Raw genomic sequence first — 23619 nt, 5'->3', positions numbered from 1 at the left:
AAGAGACTGGCAGAGCATGATACAACACTTTTGGACAGAGATGAGGCCTACAAAGAAAATATTAGAGAGATATTTAACTGAGCAGCAAACATATATATATATATATATATATTGAATCTAATGTAATGCAAATGCATGCCATTAAGTGTTGTATTTTTCCTTTGGATAAGAGCATCTGCTTAGTTATTATTTGAAATGTAATATTACTGCATTGAAACAAAACGAGTAACTGATTCATTTGCCTTTCTCAGGCAGAGACCAAGACCATTCAGTGACATAGAAACAAACACCAGCTACAAGACAGTAAAAACCAGTCAGCTTGAAACGCAGTGCTGAGACCATCAGCTCTGCCATTTAGCTAAAGTTCATGCAATGACAGAGAATTCATTGAGGCATCGGGAAGAACAGAAGCAAAACAATCACTAATGCCAAGTGAACTGTAAATTACCAGATTGCTTTGCTCTAAAAACAATTTGTAAAGTAGGCCACAGACATGTTGCTGCTTTGTTCTAATAATTTATGGGGCTGTAGCCATCTCTGTATGACTAACAGGGGTGAGGTCAGGTCTAATAAAGCCTCATCTCATATAAATAAATAAATCAAATAAATTTGCTAGATTCAAGTTGTCATATTCTATTCCACTAAATTAAGCTTTCATAGTATTCTAGGCTATATATACTAGGCTATATATATATATATATATAGCTCGTAGTCCTAATTTACTTTTAAATTATTGGCATATATATGACCGCCTTCACATTTAAATTGTAAATGGACATTGAGAAGCACTGGTATATATATATATATATATATATATATACCAGTGCTTCTCAGTGTCCATTTATAATTTATTTCTATTCATAAATAATAATTATACTGTGTAAATGTGAAGGCGGTCATATATATGCCAATAATTTAAAAGTAAATTAGGACTACGAGCTTGACATGTCATTGAAATTATAGCGTACTACATATCCCAGAATTCTCGACTCGACAGTCATTGGTCACATCCAAATATGACGTAACACATTTTGGTCCTCTTTTGCGCGAACGGTTGATGCTGAGGCAGAGAGGAATCTGCGCGCGGTCAACTCCGGCTCTGATTTTCACTTCATCTAAAGGTGTGTGCTTTTTGTTGTCAAATATTAATATTTTTGCAATGTATCCCAACCGATCCTCATGTTAAAGTATCAAAAATGTAAACTTTTGTATGATAACATTTTTTTAAGTAACATCATTATTTACCTCACTCTTTGGGGAGGGGATGTAGATAATAGACAAGGGCATCGAGAATATTCTGTATGGTTAGATAGTTAGAGTAACTAAGAAAGTCCATGAATTTAAAAATAGCACGAGCAGCCATCTAACTGCTCGTCGTGGCGCGACCATTAAGATTTTGTGTTTATCGTCGTTTAATCGGGAGGGAATTGTGCAAATGGTCGAGGCGCAGCTCAACCGTAGCTCTCTGGCTGGCTTTGGTTAGTTGATGTTTGCATGTTGATTTTGCAGTTTTGCAAATGGTGACACAGACTTGAACAGTTTCCATTTTACCTCAAATTTTAACAACAAGCCCGCCATATAGTCCATAATACAGTGTGACAGGTGATCTAAGGGTCTCTTTTGTCTTCGTTGTTTGTGCATTCACCAACTATCCTGACAAATTATTTTCTTTACCTTAGCACGCATCAATAACATCGATTAATAAACATATAGCAATATGCATTTTGCATGTCAGCACTGATTATTCTGTTCAATGGGCAGTGCAGTAGTGTCTGTTGTGAAATGGGAGAGATTTGGGTGTGATCTGGTTTGCTGGAAACGAGTGATACATCCATACCATTATTTGTAAAGCTTGAATTCAATATTAGCATGTTCCTTGAACATGATGAGGCTCTTATTATTATTTAATATGGTATAATATGTGATATTATGGATTTTTGCAGGCTGTTGTAATGGGGGTTCTGGGTGTATCTCGGCCATCTATTGTCTCCAGATCCTGCATCCCATCGGATAGACACTAACGCTGGATGTTTATTTTCAGCCATCGAGTGATGATTTGTCATATTTAAGATGTCAAGTTTGTCTAAATCTTAATATGCGACAAATCTCTACAACGAATTAGCTCGAGGATCACTGCCCTTTTGTCTTTGTTCGTTTCTAACACAATATCCCCTTTGTTTTAATCTCTCAGTGGCCAGTTGGATCACATTACATTACAAAAAGATGTGATGATTTGGTTTCTCTAAATTTCACCCGAGTGGACATCCTGTATTGTAGATTTTAATTGAACTATTATCGTTTAATTAGATGATGATGACAGCACGTCTGAATAGATGGATCCGGTGGTTGTGCTGGCAGCGACTCGTCCTATTCTTGGCGTCCAGAAAAAAGGATATATTGCCATTTAATAGGCAGTAAATTTTGCATTTTTAACAAATGTTTTGTCTTGCTTGTTTCCTTCTTATAATATCATTCACTTAGTAAATTATGCATGACTATTGTGGCGACGCCACTCCCTTAAGTAGTGCACTAGTGTTATTTCTAGTTATATATATATATATATATATATGTGTGTATTTATTAGGTATATTTCTTGTATATATCGCAGTAGAGACCAATTCCTCTCAAATATTTTTCATGAATAGCTAGCTTCAATTTTTTTTTTTTTTTTTTCAATGATAGAAAGGCTGTTGTATAGCTCAGGCTTGTTTACAGTATGTGACAGAATACAGATAATTAAGAGAAAAGATTGTGTAAGCATAAGTTGCATCAATGTTAGTAGCAAAACGTTTGCATTTTTCTAATATTATTATTATATGCTTTCATTTGGCAGGTGTGTGAAACCATCGAGGTTGGAAGTGCAATGGCGTCCTCTGGAGGTAAGATGTGAAAATAGGAGCAGCTAAGCTCCAGTTTCAAAATCAATATGCTTCACTATAACCATAATCTAAATTAAGTCATTCCGCAAAGAAAATGGAGCATGGATTATTAAATGCAACACCATATCGTTCACAGACTTTCAGGTTAAGGAACTGGACAAGCGTGCCTCAGGACAGGCTTTTGAAGTCATCCTGAGTCCCTCGGCTCCAGATGCCAAGGGAGAATTCCCACTTTCCACCCCCAAGAAGAAGGAGGTATCTCTGGACGAGATCCAGAAAAAACTGGACGCAGCAGAGGAGAGACGCAAGGTAAGAGGTTGTTTGGCATTGAATTGCATACTTATCCTGCATTCTGTTCTTCATTTGTTCTTCATTTGTTCCTCATATTAGAACCATGAGGCAGAGGTCCTGAAGCATTTGGCTGAGAAACGAGAGCATGAGAAGGAGGTCCTTCAGAAAGCAATGGAGGAGAACAACAACTTCAGCAAGATGGCAGAGGAGAAGCTTAACCAGAAAATGGAAGCCAACAAAGAAAACCGCACAGCACGCATGGCAGCTATGAATGAGAAATTCAAAGAGAAGGTGTGTATGTAGATGAATACATACAGTATTCATTGTATATTACTCCAGAAAGCTTTAATTCTATTGAATAATACATTGTTTTAATGGATGTTTGTTTCTTTATTTTAGGACAAGAAGCTTGAAGAGGTACGAAAGAACAAAGAAACAAAAGAGGGGGGCGAGGGTGAAAACTAAGTTTCCTCTCTCATTTTCCTTTTCATTTAGGGTATAGTATTGGGTTTTTTAATGTATCCAAAGATTTATTTTTTGTTCCATTAAATGGTCAGTTTTCCATGTTTGGATCCATGTACTTGCCACTTTTTTATTAAGGGGTTTTGGGGAAAAGCTGGTGCACAACATTTCATCACTTTGTGTGTATTCAGTTCTGTCTTTCATCATTCCCTCTAACCTGTAGATTTGTCCAGTTGCAGCTCTATAGCGTTTAAAATGAGCAGTGTTTTACTGATAGGGAAGCATGCCTGTGTTATGCATAGGTCTAATATATACTTGGTATATTGCATTGTGCAAGTCCACCTGTTCCCTTGTATGTCAGTACTGCCATCCTTCAAGCTTAATAAAGTTGCACAGTTGTTTGTTATGGTACCAGTTTTGCCACTGCTTCTTTGTTAATCTGCAGTCAGCCAGAGTGTAATGTGGAGTAAAATAATTTCTTAAAAATGTGTACATTATGGAGATGTATGGCAGTTTCTGTAATTCTATATAAAAAAAAGGTTTTGCCAAAATAATAATTAAATCTTTTTGGACACTTTTTGATGTACTCTTTATAATCTGCATGAGACTCTTAGTGTTAATACTAAACATTATCCACAAGCTTTTCCTTTACTGGATCATACCTTCATAGTAATTCATACCTAATATGCACTAATGAAAAAAAACAACAACAACAACAAAAAAATGTATGCATTCCGATAAGTACTTGGAAAGGTGTGAGTTTAAAAAAATATAAAAATACATCGCTTGAGACTATACTGGCATCTAGTGGTTTTGACAGGTATTAAACAGGTATTAGAATTTTTTTTTCATCATGAATCATCTCAAAATGATTTCAGAAAAAATAAAATAACGTTGACATATTGGCAACTATTATTGATTTATCCTTTGTTGCCAAAAGAGAGTTAGGTGCATGACAATTTATGGAAGTTGTAAACAGCTTTGCAATGATGAATGGCTTGTTGTCCACATGCTTTCATATTATTGTGTTCAGAAATAGTGCATCAATCTTTTCTAAAATAAATTATACCTTATTTCCAAAATTCTGAACTCCCTTAGTAGAAGCAATTACATGCATCCAAAAATAGATCATGTCCACTAATATGTTGTGTGAATAAATGTTTTTTTAATTGAATAAAATAAAAATGGAATCTTGTTCTCGTCTGTGTTGTAGGAAGGGGTATGAAGTTCAAATGTCCAAATTACCTCCAGTCACCCACACACTGTTATGACCCAGTCTGAATTCAGTCAATCAGAGTACTGTAGACAGAAAAGCTTATCAATATGACAAACAATTACATTTACAACAGAAAGTCTTAAATTATTTTTATTCTGTCTCTTTGACAAATTTATGCTGGTACAATACTGCAAAGTGCATGGGGATATGCTATTATTACTTGACTGACAGAAATATTTTGCCTTCCTGTGTCTAAATTCACAATGTGGATCGTTGTTTCCACTGTTAACAGAGTCTGACAAGGGCACATTGTCAGCCAGAGTGCTTGTGTGGGTGATGAGATAAGCCTTCACAGTTCACATAGTTTAGATAGTTTGAAAAGAACACATTCACAATGTGTACATATTAGACAATGTGTACACTACCTTTAAATTGAATTAATTACAGGACAATGAAAATTGAGTGTTTAAATGTCTACATGTGGCTTTTGCCAAATATGTGCTGTTAACTCTGAATGTAGGATAAATTTGCTATTTTACACATAAAGTAGCACAGATATAGGCTATGGTTGCATATATGTAATATATGCAATATCTAATATATCCCATAATATGTACACATATTTTGTCTGTGTGATACCACAGTGGCTCTCACATCGCCTTTTATTAAAGAGGGCATGTAGGCGGTATTAATAAGAAGAGGGTAGTTTCACATTTCACAGCCCATACATTTTACAGGGTGTTGCCACCTTAAAGCGTGTTTCCTATTGGCGAGTTACTCTAGACGGAGGCGGGGACAATGCTCTTCGGTCTTTCTGATTGGACAGTTAACCTGCACATCAGAAATCCTTAGATTTCGGCCATCTGACAGCGGTACTGCAGGGAGCTGACAGGAGCCTCTCCCGCTCAACAAATTTTCACGTATTTTTCATTATGAAATTTTCTTTGTTTCAATTCGGTTCCTCAAGACGTATATGAAGGCGCGGTTAAATGCAAGTCTCTGACTGAGGGGATTATCCTCTTAAAAGGTAAACCAGTTCATTTACCGATCATTTGTTTAAGGCAAAATGAAAGGTGAAAAATAAAATCCTCCTATGCACTATATATTCTATTAGATAAAGTTTTAAAAAAACATACATAACCTTTGTGTTGAAGCGTTACGATGTGCAAACGGGGAGGATGAATTATCATAGCTCAAGATAGATTACCGACATGTTCAAACATACATGATGAGGTAAGGAAGAACACGTTTTGGGTTCTTTCTTGCATTTCTAGACGTTGAAATTCGTCAAGACATTTCATTGTTGCGCTTCCGGCGTCTCACGTTTCTTTTTCGAGAATTTACGAGAGAAACAGCTTGAGGGTGTGGGAAGGGTTGTCTGTCTTTTGGGATGCCATCACTAAAATTGTCCACAGCTTTTCCCTCTTCTGTCTCGTCGTTTTAATAGATTCGAAAATTAAAATTCATTATTTTTTCCAGACCTTTTGTTTTCCAGACATTATGATCGATGATTCGTTTTATCAGTTTCGTCCTTATTAATTTATGTTCACGAGGAGCTTTACGCAGAGCGCTGATGTTACGTAAGCGGTGAGAAGAAACGCCCCGTTTTACATCACGTTACCTTAATATTCAGGGTAAACCGGTTTTTGCAACCCATTTACATTTAGTAACGTTTTTAATAAAAGAATATTTTCATGATCCTGGTATTTCATTTTAACACGTTTGCATGGATGGCTTACACTGTGGTTTGCATTCAAATAGAATGGAAATAACTAAGCCGATAAAAGTAGGCATTTTATTGGTCTTTTTATGATCTTAAAAACATGCCAATTGAAACGTTTTAAAAGACGCAAACCTTTAAAAAAAATAAATAAATAAGGGTTCTGCAACTTAAGGCACGTTAAGTAGGGGTTTATTTTATTAAAACTAACAGGTTTCATCTTTTTCCTTTCTGTTGAAATTCACATTATGTGTTGAAAACTTTTTACTACGCCTTCATGATGTATTTTTTGATTGTGTATTTTTTAAAATAGTTTTAGCCAGCTCAGACTTTCAATTTTAAACTATGAAAATGTCTACAACTATGATAACCTAAACAATAAAGAAACCAATTCTGTATTAACTTAAAGATATTTATTTATTTATTTTTGAGTCATGGAGTCAAAGTTATTGTGAGCCAAAGTAGTATATTGTTAGTCATTTCCAAACAATCTTTCATTTTTTTTTTTTTTTTTTTTTTTTTTTAGGATATACATAAAATGTTTGCTACTAGGGCTGGGTAAACAATATCGATTTCTCGTGCCAAATGTGATTCTCATTTTTACGAACCGATATCGATTCTTAAATCTTAAGAATCGATTGATGAACGAACAGAACATGTAGCGCGCCTCCCATCCAATAAATCGCAATAATCTTTGTGCTTTGTTACTTTTGATATGAAGCAAGAGATTTCAAATGACGTCCATCTTATTATGAGATTCAAAAAATAAATACCGTTTTGGTGCTGTTTAATGTGACGTGACAGATCGCTTTAGCGCCTCAGTTAAAGAGAAGCGGCAGCACGGAGCGCATGTGAACATACCACTTACCAGTTTAATACCAGTTACAGCGCGAAATAAACATGACTAAACATCTGAAGGTATGTTAAAATATACAGTACAACTTACCGAAATCCGTATCATGTCTTGTGTAATAGCTCAATCAGTGTTTCAACCTCGGAAAGACGTCAATACAACAGCTTGTAAACAATGTCACATAACGTCACATTTACCTCAGAAAAACACATTCAGTCACCATAAACTCATTAGTCAGCTAGAAAAGTTAACTCTAGAAAGCAGCATTCTGATAAATATAGCTATGCACCGTTAAATATTCATTATAATGTTCTTCAATATTTAATGCATGTTTGAATAAATCAGTTAAGACAGCCACGATTTAAATAAAAAACAAAAAGTAGAAATATGATTATGTAATTCTAAACGTTATTTATTATAAAAAACATAATTGAGTGTAATTTAAGTGTTTGTATATAAATAAGTTAATTTTAACCTTCACTATTATAGGTCCAACTGACTCCCATGTGTAGCTTACAGCATTAGTTGAGAGATTTTTTTCCTCTAGAAAATTTGCCTTGGACTGTAACTGATATACTACATCCAAAATAATCGATATTGAATCGAATCGAAATCGTAATCATAATCGAACCACAAGCATATGAATAGAAATCGAATCGAATCGTGAAAATTGTGTCAGTACCCAGCCCTATTTGCTACTGTATGTATTTGTCCTTAGCATGACAAAGTAGTTGGCTATTTTATTCCAAAACTTATTTCCATGACCATCATTTCCTGCACAGAATGTTATACAATACATTATCTGAGCTGTAGTGTAAACATTTGACTTTAATGGAAAAAAAATATACAATTCATATATGTGATGCATGTATTCAAACTGTTTTTATACAAATTAAAGCGGTGAGAGTGTAAAAAAATATTTTGATTTTTTTTTTTCCCCTTACCGAAGAATGCAAGGGTAATATTTAACTGTTGAATATTTTTCCCAAACAGATTTCACAATAGACTGCCGCTTAATTATTCCTCACCATGGCAACGGTTGTGATGGAGCAGATTGGTCGGCTGTTCATCAATGCACAGCAACTTCGCCAGATCCCACGTTTCCTGGAGTCAGCCTTCCCAAAATTGCCTTGTACTGTGATGGTGAGCGATGTGCCGTGGGTTTTCCGCGAGTCACACATATTCACAGGCTACCGGCCGCCTGACCAGAACTGGCGCTACTACTTCCTCACTCTATTTCAGAGGCATAATGAGTCTGTAAATGTGTGGACACACCTGCTAGCCTCCCTCATTATCTTGGTCAAGTTTCAGGAGCTGTCTGAAACCGTGGATTTCCTGCGAGATCCACACGCCCAGCCGCTGTTCATCTTGCTCCTAGCCGCATTCACCTACCTGGGCTGCAGTGCGCTGGCCCACCTACTCTCAGCCAAGTCTGAGCTCTCCCATTACACCTTTTATTTTTTGGACTATGTGGGCGTAGCCGTTTACCAGTATGGCAGCGCCCTGGCCCACTTCTATTACGTTGTCGAAGAAGAATGGCACGCTCAAGTACGAAGCTTTTTCTTGCCAGCTTCAGCCTTCCTGGCCTGGCTGTCCTGTACGGGCTGCTGCTACGGCAAGTACGCCAGCCCGAGTTTGCCCAAGTTCGTTCACAAGCTATTCCAGGTGGTGCCCTCGGGCCTAGCCTACTGTTTAGACATCAGTCCGGTGTTTCATCGCATTTATAAATGCTACAGCTCCGAACAAGGCTGTGCTGACCAGGCGGTGGTCTACCACTGCTATCAGGTCCTCTTCTTTTTGATCAGCGCCTACTTCTTCTCGTACCCCCATCCTGAACGCTGGCTCCCGGGACGTTGCGACTTCATCGGACAGGGCCATCAGATCTTCCACGTGTTCCTTGTGCTCTGCACTCTAGTGCAGATCGAAGCTGTACGACTGGATTACAGCGAGAGGAGACCTCTCTATGAACGTCTTCATGGTGACTTGGCTCACGATGCAGTGGCTCTTTTTATCTTCACAGCGTGTTGCAGCGCACTCACTGCGTTCTATGTGCGCAAACGGGTGAAGGCGTATCTAGAAGAGAAGCAGGAGTAGATGTCATGGCGGGGACCTTGCTTGCACATGTAGGAGGGATTGCACTGGTCTACAACAACTGAAGCAACTAACAATGAAGGACCTTCGTCGTATTTTTCAGTGTATCTTATATTTGTTGTTGGTTTTGTTATGTGGCCTGCCAGTGCATTTTGAACCAACTGCTTTCTGTTTACCAAACTGGTGACATGCTTTAAAACCGCATTACTCATGGAGAATGGCTATAAAACAATGGATTGCCTGCTGGAAGGTGCTCAGTTCCTAAGCGGATCTGTTTGACGAGTGCCATTACAACCTAATAAACCCAGTTTATGTGAGATCTGTGAGGAATGTCAGCATTTTGCTGAATGGTTAGTTTGCATACAGGATAGTTTATGTAGACCATCACTGGATATGTTCATACTTGCATTGTGCCTCTAAATCCAACCTTATTTAGAAGGATATGTTACTCACATGCCATTTACACATTTGGCAGACGTATACTGCATACAAAGTACACATTTTTCCCCCCTGCGTTCCCTGTGAATCAAACCCATGACCTTGGTTTTGCTAGTGCCACATGCTACTGTTATAAGAATGCATACAGGAAATTAAAATGTTAGTAAATAAAGTTCCCATGGCATCAGACCAGTGCAATTAGCAAGGTATGGAGCTCATTTGGATGTCAGTTAAATGCACAGGTCTTAAATCAAGACAGAAATGTTACAAACTCCATAAGGAATACCTTACTGAAAGATGACTGATCATTAACCAATTTCTCTTTAATTATCAGATCAAATCAGTTCAAATTCACCCCTCTGCAGTGGTTTTCAGATTTTAAACAACAATTCTCGGGTTGGCTTCACTTACTTCAACAGACTAATGCAAATCAGTGTCAAATTGACTTCTGAATTGCCTTACATTGTGACCGACCCATCCAGTGCCACGTTGAGGTTAGTTTATAATTATCTGCGAATTGCAATCGATTGGTTTTGCACTGCCAGTGCACAATTCCCTGCCTTTCCCTGATGTCTAGCCTGTGAAGAGGGTTTAAATATTAGATGCTATGAAAAAGACAGTAGGCAGGATGTGATGTCATTGGGTTGAAGTATAGTCAAATTGAAGGATTTCAGATGCAACCCTCGCTGATTATTAATTTGACACAAAAATGCTCATTTTTATGATTCTCAAACTTGTTAGAAAGTTGCTCAATGCCACTTTTTTGGAAAATGTTTTTCATAATGTTACAATAGACAGTTCACCCAAAAATGAAAATCCATCATTTACTCACCCTCATGTTGTTCCAAACCTGTATGATATTTTGAAGAATGTTCCCACTGTTTTTGTTCATACAATGAAGGTCGATGTGGTCCAAAATAACTATTACATTGACTTTTATTGTATAGACAAAAAATATTTTTGTAAAGGATGGCAGAATGTTCATTTTTGGGTGAACTATCCCAGCCAAAGAGGCTTTTGAGAAACAATGTCCTTCAAAGCTATATGATGTCCTTTTGTCATGAAGATGCTCCTTTTGTACACAAGGGCTATAACTATGGCCTTTACCTTTACTCATACCCTGATATGAATGCCTTTGTGTGTTCTGTGCATATGTGAATTTTTCTATTAGAAGTTCAGCACTTTATTTACAAGAACAGTCTGAGCATCAAAACTAATATGTGTTAAATGTATATTCTAATGTGCCTGACTACATGCATGCGTCCTTGTGTGAGTATGCATACAGGTGCTTGTCCTGAGTGTGTGTGTGTTTTTGAATGTATATGTATACCTATGTGAGATAGCTACTGATGAGAAAGGATATGAAGGCTCCATCTTAATAGTCTGAACCTGTCTGGTCTTTTAATGACCTTGAAATACATCTTGGCTTCTCCCCTTGTCTCAGACCTTGTCCATAAACCAACACAGATCCATCAGACAGAAAGTGGAAGGATGATCTATTTTCCCATTGAAGCGATCCATATTCCCTTGAGATGAATATTGTGTCACTAGACTGTTGCTGCATTAACCAGGAAAGCCTCTGTGTGATGTAGCGTAAGAGTTTGTTTATAATCCGCTCCCAGAAAAAGAAATTATTGCTGTGGTATGAGCCGTTTGAGATATAGCAAATAAGTGAAGTTGTGAAAAACGGTGACCAGCATTTATTTTTGCAACCTGAAACACATATGGCAGAATAAGGGGCCATTCACACAGAACACATTTGTGTGAGACACTAGGTAGTGAAATAAAAAAAATGCAAAGTCTAGAGATGCTTTTTAAAATGTAAACTTGTAGTAGCGCTGCTTTTTAAAAAGCCATGTCATGCACGAGGCGCTGCAAAAGACTTGAGCGCAAAGGTCAAATGTGTCCATCTAGCACATATTTACATAGTAAAACAAAGAAGAAAAAAAAAAGCACAGTGGAAAGCAAACGTAAGTTAAAGGTAGTGGAATGAAAAAATGCAAGGTCTAGAGACTCGTTTTATTTTTTTTAACTTGAGCGCTGTGTTTTTAAAATGTCGTGTTGTGAGCGATGCTGCAAAAGACGCAAGACAAGCAGAATGGACAAAGACATTAGTCTATTGCGTGTAAAAAAAAAAACAGTGGAATACAAAAAAAAGCATTTTTTGCATTTAAAACGCGATAATGCAGGGCAGTGAAATGAAAAAAAAAACACAAGGTCTAGAAATACATAAAAGTTGAACTTATTTTAACTTGACACAGCATTCTAAAAACAGCGCTCATGCACGAGATGCTGTAAAAGACGCAATGTCAAGCATGTTGACATAGAAAAGTAATGGAAAAGTGCAGTGGAATGCAAAATGTGTCCTGTGTGAACAGTCCCTAAGGGCAGGTTGGGTTTACACAGAACACGTTTTTGCTGTTAAAAACATGAGACGCAGGTCAGTGGAATGGAAAAAAGTCTAGAGACATATTTTTTTAAAAGTTGAACTTATTTTAAGTTGAGCCCCGTGTTTTTAGAATGCCTGGTCATGCGCAAAAGACGCAAGCACATCGGTCAAACACGTCCGTCTAGCTCAACTTCACACTGAAAAACAATGGAAAGGAAGCACAGTGGAATGAAAAAACGCATTCTGTGTGAACGGCCCCTAAGCCAGTTTTAACAGCACCAGCAGACAACAATGAAGTCACAGACTGATGATGTCGTCGAAGACTGGAACTGATGAAGTGACTAACATGTTGTCAGTTGGCTCGTAATATCTCAGAAAATTATCACATGGTGGGTGCTTTATTTAACGAAAAACCATAATGATATAAAAAAGAAATCATTTTAGAATATTAATTATTACAAAAGATATTCAACAGAAACAGAATATGTTGTTTTTACTGTTGTACCAGCCTGTGTTTAGGAAATAAATGGGGAGGCTACCAAGAGCTGATGTCACTGAGAAAGACAACAGATGGGGTCATCTCCTGGCACGATCGGGATTTGACCTAAAGCCTCAATTCCCGTAATGCTCAAGTGGAATTTTAAGAAACTCTGTAAATGATTTCTGCTAAACTGTGAAGTGTCTCTTTCTTAAATTCTGTACTAATCTACTCACCACGAAGACACTTTTTTTAGAGTTTGTTTTAGTGATTGTGTTTCTTTTGTATTGCACTTAAGTGAAGAGGAAGGACAGAAAGTTACTTTAGAACTTCTTGATTTCGTTCAGCACTTGAACTCAGTTTTTGATTGTACTCAACCACGAGCCCTTGCACGAAGCTGAACTGAACTAACACTCTTGTGTTCTGCTTTCCAGTGCAGAACAGGAAAATAAAGACTGGTGTTAATCTAAACTATACCATTGTGTGTGGAAATGACTGTGTTGTTGTACTATGGTATTTAAGTGAATAAACAACTGTAAGTCCTACCTTCCACTACATGTCATTGTGTTTCCTGTGCAGAAAATTTCAAAATAATATATAGAGTCCTTTTTAATATAAAATATCAGTTTGGTGTACGCACACACTCTGTTATCGTGAACAATAAAGCTATTGTGATCCATTCAATCCACAGCTACAGTGACTGTTACAGCTGAGTGATAAAACAACGCCAGCCCGGATCACTTCAGCATCTGTATATTACTTCAAAACATTCATTGTGTCACCTACAAAACAAGGATTTCACCTGCTCATCTTACTTTTAACATGCACATATATATTCTTAGTAGTGGTTTGCTATTCTCTTTCTTGTGGAAATGTTGGCTATGAGTCACATAGACCTCTAGAACTTGAACTTGACTTCCCATCAGACCTCTAGAAGAGTGAGAAGAGTGCAAGGCTTGACACACAACATTCAAGCTCTGATCACATTCATCTGGGCTCCAAGTTCCATTCCCAGGCCAAGAGGGCTGTTGACAGTCGCATGATTCGAGGGCTCTATCTCAAACTTTGTTCCTCTCCACTCGGTTTCTGTTGTTTTCTCGCCCCCTCTTTCTTTCACCCCTTCCTGAAGACAAAGGCCTGCTTGTCAGGCCCAGTGCTTAATATTCTGAAATGCTGATTCTTAGCTGTCACTTTGCTTTTAGAGCTGCAAAACATAATAAAATAATAATAATAATAATAAATGATCAAAAATGTCTCTGTAAAGCTATAATCTGGAAATCCATCTGAAACAGAATTGTGTCATTTCATTTTAACATGCCATTCTTGCATCAGAATTGTGGTGGACAGGAAATGCTTTCATCTACAAGGCTCAAAAACATCTTTCTCAACTGGTGTCAAAGCTTAACCAGCACTGATAAGTTTAGTGGGTTTTTTTAGACCACTTTGAATTTAACTTTCAATGAAGAAAATAAAACTGATGGAGAAAAAATAAACCCTAACCTATCCTTTATATTAACTCATCAATGACAAAAGAATTACAAATAATTTTGACTAAAAATTCATAATAAGCATGTCCCGAGCTGATCTCAAGGATCAGTATCGGGGGCCGATTAAGCATCTTTTATCTTGGTGGTGAGCACCTTCAAGTGGGTTTTCCAAATGCCATTAAAAGAAAAATAAGATTTAGAACAAAACATACTGTATTGAGATCTCGTAACTGAACAAATCTGACTGACTGACTGACCGACAATGAAAACCGTCTGTCTTTGAAATCTCGTAAAGGAACAAAACTGACCGTCATTGAAATCTCGTAACCGAATAAAACTGGCCATCACTGAAATCTCATAACTGAAAAAAACAAAACCGTCAACCATTGAAATTTCGTAAAGAAACAAAACCGACTGTCTTTGAAATCTCATAAGAGGAACAAAGGAGCAAAACCTACCATCATTGAGATCTCGTAAAGAAATAAAACCGACCATCATTGAACTCTCGTAATGAAACAAAACTGACTGTCTTTGAAATCTCTTAATGGAAAACAACCATCGTCGAGCTCTCATAATGGAACAAAACCGACCATCATTTAACTCTCATAACGAAACAGAACCGACTGTTATTTACATTTCATAATGTAACAAAACCGACCATCTTTGAAATCTTGGAAAGGAAGAAAACTGAACATCACTGAAATCTTGCAAACGAACAAAACTGACCTTCACTGACATCTCACAACAAAACGAAACGAAACGTGTCATTTTTGTTCCATTATGAGATTTTAATGAAGGTCGGTTTTGCTGTTACGAGATTTCAAAGACAGTTGGTTTTGTTCCATTATGAGATTTCAATGATGGTCATTTTTTTCCTTTAGGAGATCTCAATAGAAATCAGTTTTGTCCCTTTACGAGATTTCAGTGACAGTCGGTTTGTTCGGTTACAAGATTTTAATGACTGTCCAGGATCGTGGAATTTCCGGATCCTTCTCTCACCAATTTTGTTTCCTGTCAACATATTTATCAATATATCAAACTCCATCCACACACACTATAGAATCAGCATCTTTTAAGTCACTGCATCAACATCTCTCATTATATGATATGGAGGGGGGAAATGAAGTTTTTGTACTTCACTCTTGTTCAGTGTCCTCGTAAAATAGCATTCTTCACGTGAGCAAAAATGTGCTTGGCATAACACCACAGTGTCACAGACACGCCAGGCTCTACACTCACCCAATCACATCGCACTCCCTCTCCTGAGTATTGACAAGCCACACCTGACACTCATCACCACAGCCACATAATAGACACGCCAGTTCACTCAGTCACTGTCCGGTCTCGTTGACACATACCAGTGTTTACTTACCTCCAGGACTCCCGTTACACGACTACTTACCTGTCTCCAGCGTCTTCAGTGATCCCTTGTGTCTTCTCGTCTCCTGTGTATCTCCTGTGTGTTCATCTGCTCCACGTCTCCCGGCATCCACGCTTCCTAGAACACACAGACAAGTATCAGTTCCAGTTCATCGGCTCATCGACCTTATTATCTGCCATTACTCACCTGCACTCTGCTTCACGCTCTGCCTTACCTAAAATAAACCTGTTAACCCTTACCTGTGTCTCCGCTCCCTTCTGTACGTAACAGAAGACCGGACCAACACCACCCAGGTAACAGCATGAGCACCCCGGATCCCATTCAAGAGTTGGTCGATGCACTTCGTCGCACTTTCACCGGCACTTCCACGGCAACGACACCAGCGAACACTTCCGCATCCACCGCTGCAGCTCCTTCACCACCCGTGGTCGCCAGTCCCATGGCCAAACCGGCGCCCTTCTCTGGTCTGGCGGAGGATTGCAACGGTTTCCTCCTGCAATGTTCGCTGGTCCTGGAGATGCAACCGCACTTATACCCTGACAATCGATCGAAGGTGGCTTTCATAATCTCTCAGCTTCACGGAAAAGCACTGCGATGGGCTGAACCTCTCTGGAACCTAAATAACCCCGTTGTATCGTCCTTGTCAAGTTTTACAACCCACTTCAAGGAAGTTTTTGGTAAACCCGCCTGGGATTCGTCGATAGGTGAGAGATTATGCAATTTAAAACAAGGTGCACTAACTGTGTCTGATTATGCCCTCCAGTTTCGTACCCTCGCTGCTGCAAGTGGCTGGAATGAGCAGGCTTTGATCACTACATATCGTCAAGGCCTCGATCCATGTGTGCGGTTGCATCTCGCTGCATACGAGGATTCCATCGGGCTCGAGAAATTCATTCAGTTATCCATCAGATTCGCCACTCGTATGCAGCTGTGCTTAGAAAAGCACCAGGGCCAGCCGCTATTCCCCTCCATTCTCCGCCAGCCAGAGTCCGTCAGCTCCCCAGAACCAGCTAATGACAACATGCAGATTGAGCACTCATGTCTTTCAGCAGCTGAGCGACAGAGGAGGCTGACCCAGAATCTCTGTCTGTATTGTGGTGGTGCCGGGCATTACATCTCAGAATGCCCCCTTCGTCCTGCCCGGCCTTTGGTGAGTGCCATCCTGCCCACTTTGAATAAAATGAAACCACTCTCAATTGTAGTAAAACTTACTGCCGCTGAATTCTGTCTTTCAGTCAGTGCGCTCCTCGATTCTGGGTCAGCTGGAAACTTCATCTCCGGAGCCCTCTGTCGCCAGCTGCATCTCAAGACCACCCCAACGCCGAAGATCTACCAGATCCACGCGATAACAGGAAAACCATTACGGAAAGTACGTTACAGCGTGGGACCCCTCCGTCTCCAAGTGGGAGTGCTCCACACCGAGGAGATCCAGCTGCTGGTTCTGGAGGAGTCTACATCTGACGTGATTCTAGGGCGCCCATGGCTTGAGCAGCACAACCCCACCATCTCCTGGAGGACAGGAGAGATCCTGAAGTGGGGTAACCAATGTTTCCACGGCTGTTTTCCCGAATTCCCTGCGTCCAGTTCTCCAAGTTCCCAAGAAATCCAAGTCGGGGCTACTACAGTGGAAAGCCCTCTCGAAAAACGTTCTACGGACATCCCAGCCTGTTACTCCCACTTCAGAGATGTCTTCTGTCCCAAACAAGCCTCCAAGCTGCCAACCCAACCGGCAATGGGACTGCGCCATTGATCTCATCCCAGGTGAGCCAGTGCCCAGAGGGAAGATATATTCCCTATCCGTTCCGGAGGAGAAAGCCATGGAGGAGTACATCGACGAGGCTCTCAAGCAAGGTTACATCCGACCGTCCACTTCCCCTGCTGCTTCTAGCTTTTTCTTCGTGGCTAAGAAGGACGGAGGCTTGCGGCCCTGCATTGATTACAGAGCACTCAACCAAATCACCGTGAAGTTCCGTTACCCCCTTCCTCTCGTCCCAGCAGCCCTGGAACATCTACGCGGCGCCACTGTGTTCACCAAGCTGGACCTCCGCAGCGCGTACAACCTCATCAGAATACGTGAGGGGGACGAGTGGAAAACGGTTTTCGTGACCCCTACTGGCCATTATGAGTACCTCGTCATGCCGTATGGACTGGTCAACGCCCCCTCCGTATTCCAAGACTTTATGCATGAGGTGCTCCAGGAGTTCCTGCACCGGTCTGTCCTGGTCTACATTGACGACATTTTGATCTACTCCCGGAGCTTGGCCGAACATCGCCAACACGTTGCGGAGGTCCTCCAACGCCTGAGGGATTACCACCTTTTCCTTAAAGCCGAGAAGTGCACCTTTCATCAGCCCTCCGTGCAATTCCTCGGCTACAACATCGACCACAGTGGCGTCCGCATGGACGAGAGGAAGGTCACAGCAGTGAAAGAATGGTCCATTCCCTCCACTATCAAAGAGTTACAAAGGTTCCTAGGATTTGCAAACTTCTATCGACGTTTCATCCAGCACTATAGCTTCATCACCGGTCCACTCACCAACCTCCTCCGTGGTAAGCCCAAGTCTCTGTCCTGGACCCCAGCCGCCACCCAAGCCTTTGAGGTCCTCAAGGCCGCCTTCACGACCGCTCCCCTCCTGGCTCACCCTGACCCAGAGCTCCCCTTCGTCGTCGAGGTTGACGCCTCAACCACCGGAGTGGGAGCGGTATTATCCCAGCAGCAGGGGAATCCCAGCAGACTCCATCCATGTGCTTTCTTCTCCAGGAAACTCAGCCCGGCAGAAGTAAATTATGACATCGGCAACCGCGAACTCCTCGCCATCAAACTCGCCCTGGAAGAATGGAGGCATTGGCTTGAGGGAGCAAAACACCCCTTCGTAGTTTTAACAGACCACAAGAACCTGGGATACTTACGAGATGCCAAGAGACTAAATCCCCGCCAGGCCAGATGGGCTCTGTTCTTCACGAGGTTTGATTTCACCATCTCCTACCGCCCTGGATCGAAAAATGTGAAAGCCGATGCCCTATCTCGTATCCACAGCCTCGATGAGAACAACGAAGATCCAGAGCCCATCATCCCCGAGAAACTCGTGGTGAGTCCCATTTCCTGGTCGGAAGAGACGCTCCCCGAGTCCAATGCCTCCACCAGCATTCCGCCGGGTTGCCCCCCCGGATTGAAGTATGTACCACGGACACGACGCACACCCCTCATCCACTCAACACATACTTCACTGGGCACTGGCCACCCCGGGGTCAACGAAACCCTCTCGCTGTTAAAACAGCGCTTCTGGTGGCCCAACATGACATCCGACTTCAGGAGGTACGTGCAAGGGTGCAGGGAATGTGCCGTCTCCAAGAGTCCACGCCATCTTCCCTCCGGAAAGCTCCAACCTCTGCCCGTTCCCACTCGTCCCTGGTCACAACTAGGAGTGCATTTCATTACCGACCTTCCCGTCTCCGATGGATGCACATGTGTGCTAGTGATCGTCGACCGCTTCTCCAAGTCCTGTCGTTTAATTCCCCTGCCTGGACTCCCCACTGCCATGGAAACGGCAGAGTTGCTGTTCAACCATGTATTTCGCTACTTTGGATTACCTGAAGACATTGTATCAGACCGTGGATCCCAATTCACCTCCCGAGTCTGGAAGGCTTTCTTCAAACTCCTAGGTGTGACCATAAGTCTCTCCTCCGGATACCATCCACAGACGAACGGGCAGACGGAGAGGAAGATACAGGAGATCGGCCGTTTCCTGCGTACCTTCTGTCACGGCCACCAGGACTCCTGGAACCAGTTCCTGGGCTGGGCCGAGTACGCCCAGAACTCTCTCCGTCAGCCCACTACAGGCCCTATACCTTTCCAGTGCGTACTCGGCTACCAGCCCCCACTCTTCCCCTGGGATGGGGAACCATCAGACGTTCCGGCGGTGGATTACTGGTTCCGGGAGAGCGAGAGGGTCTGGGACTCAGCACATCTGCAACTCCAGCGAGCCCTACGCAGGCGCAGGTTGACAGCCGACCTTCGACACTCCCACGCACCCAACTACCAGCCAGGGCAGAAGGTTTGGCTGTCAACCCGGGACATCAGGATGCGCCTGCCCTGTAGGAAGCTGAGTCCTAGGTTCGTTGGCCCCTTCACCATCATCCGGCAAGTCAACCCCGTCACCTATCACCTGCAACTCCCTCCTGAGTATCGTATTCACCCAGTTTTCCATGTGTCACTCTTAAAACCTCACCATCCCTCTGTCCTTCCCTCCACAGAGCCTGGCGACCCCGAGGATCCCCCTCCTCCACTCATCGCAGAAGACGGGGTAGCCTACCAGGTGAAAGACATCCTGGACTCCCGGCGTCGTGGTGGATCCCTTGAATACCTGGTTGACTGGGAGAGATATGGTCCCGAAGAACGTTCATGGGTCCCGAGGAATGATGTTCTGGATCCCAGCCTCCTTGACGACTTCCACGCCAGACATCCCAACAAGCCAGCTCCCCGAGGCAGAGGTCGACCACCACGACGTCGGGGTCCGCGGTCCTCAGGAGCAGACCGTGGAGGGGGGGGTAATGTCACAGACACGCCAGGCTCTACACTCACCCAATCACATCGCACTCCCTCTCCTGAGTATTGACAAGCCACACCTGACACTCATTACCACAGCCACATAAAAGACACGCCAGTTCACTCAGTCACTGTCCGGTCTTGTTGACACATACCAGTGTTTACTTACCTCCAGGACTCCCGTTACACGACTACTTACCTGTCTCCAGCGTCTTCAGTGATCCCTTGTGTCTTCTCGTCTCCTGTGTATCTCCTGTGTGTTCATCTGCTCCACGTCTCCCGGCATCCACGCTTCCTAGAACACACAGACAAGTATCAATTCCAGTTCATCGGCTCATCGACCTTATCATCTGCCATTACTCACCTGCACTCTGCTTCACGCTCTGCCTTACCTAAAATAAACCTGTTAACCCTTACCTGTGTCTCCGCTCCCTTCTGTACGTAACACACAGTGAGGCAGTGGTCACGATGAACTCGAGCAGTGTAATTTTTATAGGCTATATTCGGTCAACTGCATTTTATTTTGATGAACAGGCTGTGATGTAAATTTAACAATCCAACTGATAGCCTGTTGTGTGTACTGTACAGACGTGAGGCGCCGGCGCGATCACTTTTCCTTAGGCTATAGCCTAATACTCCGTCGTTTATGGTCATACAGATAACACATCATCATTGGAAACTTTAAAGCGTGCATTTACGTTTATTTGTTAACACTTACAAATAAAAACAAAACACCGTGCTTTTGTAAAATAAAGAAAACAAACAGGATGCGCTTTCTATCATTTCCGTGAACAGGTTTGTGGAGTGCAAAAATTAACCAAAATTCAGCACAGCCTATACTATGCAGTTTTTTCTTTTGTTAATCTGTTAATTAATTGGAGTAACATGGCCTATGTTTCGTTTAGACATATTCCTTTTACAGGCTATAATTTCTCCGTTCACAGAAGCGCAGCAGGTGTGATATGTGACCATGAACAGGCTACCATAGCATTTTTAATAGGTTACAGACACATCCCTTCAGATTTAATTTAATAAGCCTACAATTTGCATGATATTGAGCGGAAATAAATCATGTAGCCTAATCGCGCCTGCTATGTCACACATATTTGAATGATCGTTTGTGACGTTCTTTAGCTGAAAACGTCAGCGAGTGCAATAGCCTAACAACATCCAACTTCGATAACAGAATGCAGTAGAAATATAGTAATTAGCTATAGAGTTATGTGCGACTGTTACGCATGCGAATCACTTCCATACTAAATATACTTTATTCTAAAACAAATAGGCGTAGCAGAGACCCCCAGAGATAAATGTCTCGCATGCTTAGAATTATTGCTGCTCTGTATTGGCCAAAATACAACGTTAAACTTTTCCGAGATCCTCTACTCTTCCCTGTGGAACCCGAAAGTTGGACCTCTGACCTACTTTCAGTACAATCTGAATTTCTGCGTCTTGAATTTTAGAATATTGAATTTGGTGTTTTGAATTTGTTATTCATGTTGAAAACTTGAAGCTGTATTTTTAAGAAGTGAATATTTGCAGTCTAAGAATTCAGAACAAAAAATACGCTGTTTGAAAATACATATGTAGAAAATGATGCCATAAAAAAAAATTAATTTCAAATGTCCAGGTCCATAAAATGTCCATAAAATGGTACTTAATTTGTCAATAATTCAAAGGTACACAATTCAAATTCAGATAATTTTGTCATATTTCTAGCTCCATAGTTCTATATGTCCCGATGGCAGGGGAATCCTGGAGTATGACGTATTGAGGGAAACCCCAGTACTGCATCACAGCCGTGATACAAAGTTAAGTAAAGTTATATGTCTATCTCAGATTTAATGTTTGAACTGTACATCAGCATCGGGGAATAACGCTATAATCTCGTTCACGGTAGAGAAAGCTGCTTACATGTAGGCTACACAGGGAAAGTAACAGTGAAGACAATAAATTAAATGTAAACACAACTTTTGTCTTTATCAGCTTTTCTGCATTTATACTGTCCCTGATAATCATCACACATGCACTTACTGCTTGCTCCATTAATGTAAATCTGTTTTAATGAATGAAATGAATGACTTGCTCTGTTCTTCATCAACACGCGCTTGCACCACCTGCTGGTGAGGTCGACTAACAGCAGATGGAGATTATGCTTGGTACTCTACTGCTTTTCCTGCAGTTCCCAGATGTGAAATGTTGAAATTTGTTATGTTTCAAAAACATATGGCATTATTTTACTTCCATAAAAGACCATCATTGAAATCTCATAATGAAACAAAACTGACAGTCACTGAAATCTCATAAAGGAATGAAACTGACTGCTATTGAGATCTCCTAAAGGAACAAAACTGGCCATCATTGAAATCTCAAAACTGAACAAAACCGACCATCATTGAGATCTTGCAATTTAACAAAACTGACCATCACTGAGATCTCGTAACTGAAAAAACTGACCATCATAGAAATCTTGTAACAGAACAAAAGTAACTGTCATTAAAAACTTAAAAAATCTCATAACCCAGCAAAACCAATCGTCATTGAAATCTCATAACTGAATAAAACCAACTGTAATTAAAATCTTGTAACCGAACAACTGACCATCATTGAGAACTCGTAACCGAACAAAACTGTCAGTCACTGAAATCTCATAACCGAATAAAGCAGACATCATTGAAATCTCATAACCAAATACAACTGACTGTCAGTGAAATATCATAATGGAACAAATCCGACTATCATTGAAATCTTGTAACAAAACAAAGAAACAAAACCGACCGTCTTTGAATTCTCATAACAGAACAAAATCAACTGACACTGAAAACTAACCATCATTGAGATCTTGTAACCCAGCAAAACCGACTGTCATTGAAATCTCATAACTAAATTCAACCGTCATTGAAATCTCATAACGGAACCAAACCGACTATCATTGAGATCTTGTAACCGAACAAAACCGACCAAGATCCCATAACCGAACAAAACCGACCATCACTGAAATCTCAAAAAGGAACAAAACTGACCGTCATTGAAATCTCATAATGGAACAAAAATGACACTGAAATTGACCATCATTAAAAACCAGTCACAAAACAAAACCAACAGACTGTCATTGAAATCTCATAATGGAATAAATCTGACCATCATTGAGATCTCTTTATGGAACAAAACCAACCGTCAATGAGATCTCGTAACTGAACAAAACTGACCATCATAGAAATCTCATCAAAACCGTCATTAAAACACAACTGTCATTAAAAACTTGTTGAGGAACAAAGCCGACCATCATTAAAACCTCGTTAGGGAACAAAACTGAGTGACTTTAAAGTCTAAAAAAAACCAGCTATTATTGAAATCTCGTTGTGACGAGTAGGGCAGCGCGAGAGCT

General features: G+C 40.8%; 2 protein-coding genes across 2 annotated transcripts; both read left to right on the top strand.

Annotated features, from left to right (window-relative positions):
• Positions 1–1023: 1023 nt before the first annotated feature.
• On the top strand, positions 1024–4827 carry stmn1b (stathmin 1b). Its single transcript, XM_051865930.1, has 5 exons — positions 1024–1121; positions 2834–2879; positions 3016–3188; positions 3270–3461; positions 3570–4827. The coding sequence occupies exons 2-5, from the start codon at positions 2864–2866 to the stop codon at positions 3633–3635; spliced, it is 447 nt and encodes a 148-aa protein (XP_051721890.1). The 5' UTR covers positions 1024–1121; positions 2834–2863; the 3' UTR covers positions 3636–4827.
• Positions 4828–5625: 798 nt separating this feature from the next.
• On the top strand, positions 5626–13362 carry paqr7b (progestin and adipoQ receptor family member VII, b). Its single transcript, XM_051865929.1, has 2 exons — positions 5626–5875; positions 8415–13362. The coding sequence occupies exon 2, from the start codon at positions 8451–8453 to the stop codon at positions 9513–9515; it is 1065 nt and encodes a 354-aa protein (XP_051721889.1). The 5' UTR covers positions 5626–5875; positions 8415–8450; the 3' UTR covers positions 9516–13362.
• Positions 13363–23619: the final 10257 nt, after the last annotated feature.

The sequence above is a fragment of the Ctenopharyngodon idella genome, chromosome 16 (assembly GCF_019924925.1).
Source record: "Ctenopharyngodon idella isolate HZGC_01 chromosome 16, HZGC01, whole genome shotgun sequence".
Classification (NCBI taxonomy): Eukaryota; Metazoa; Chordata; class Actinopteri; order Cypriniformes; family Xenocyprididae; genus Ctenopharyngodon; species Ctenopharyngodon idella.
The sequence above is the reverse complement of the archived record's forward strand: the minus strand, read 5'-3'. Positions and strand labels throughout refer to the sequence as shown.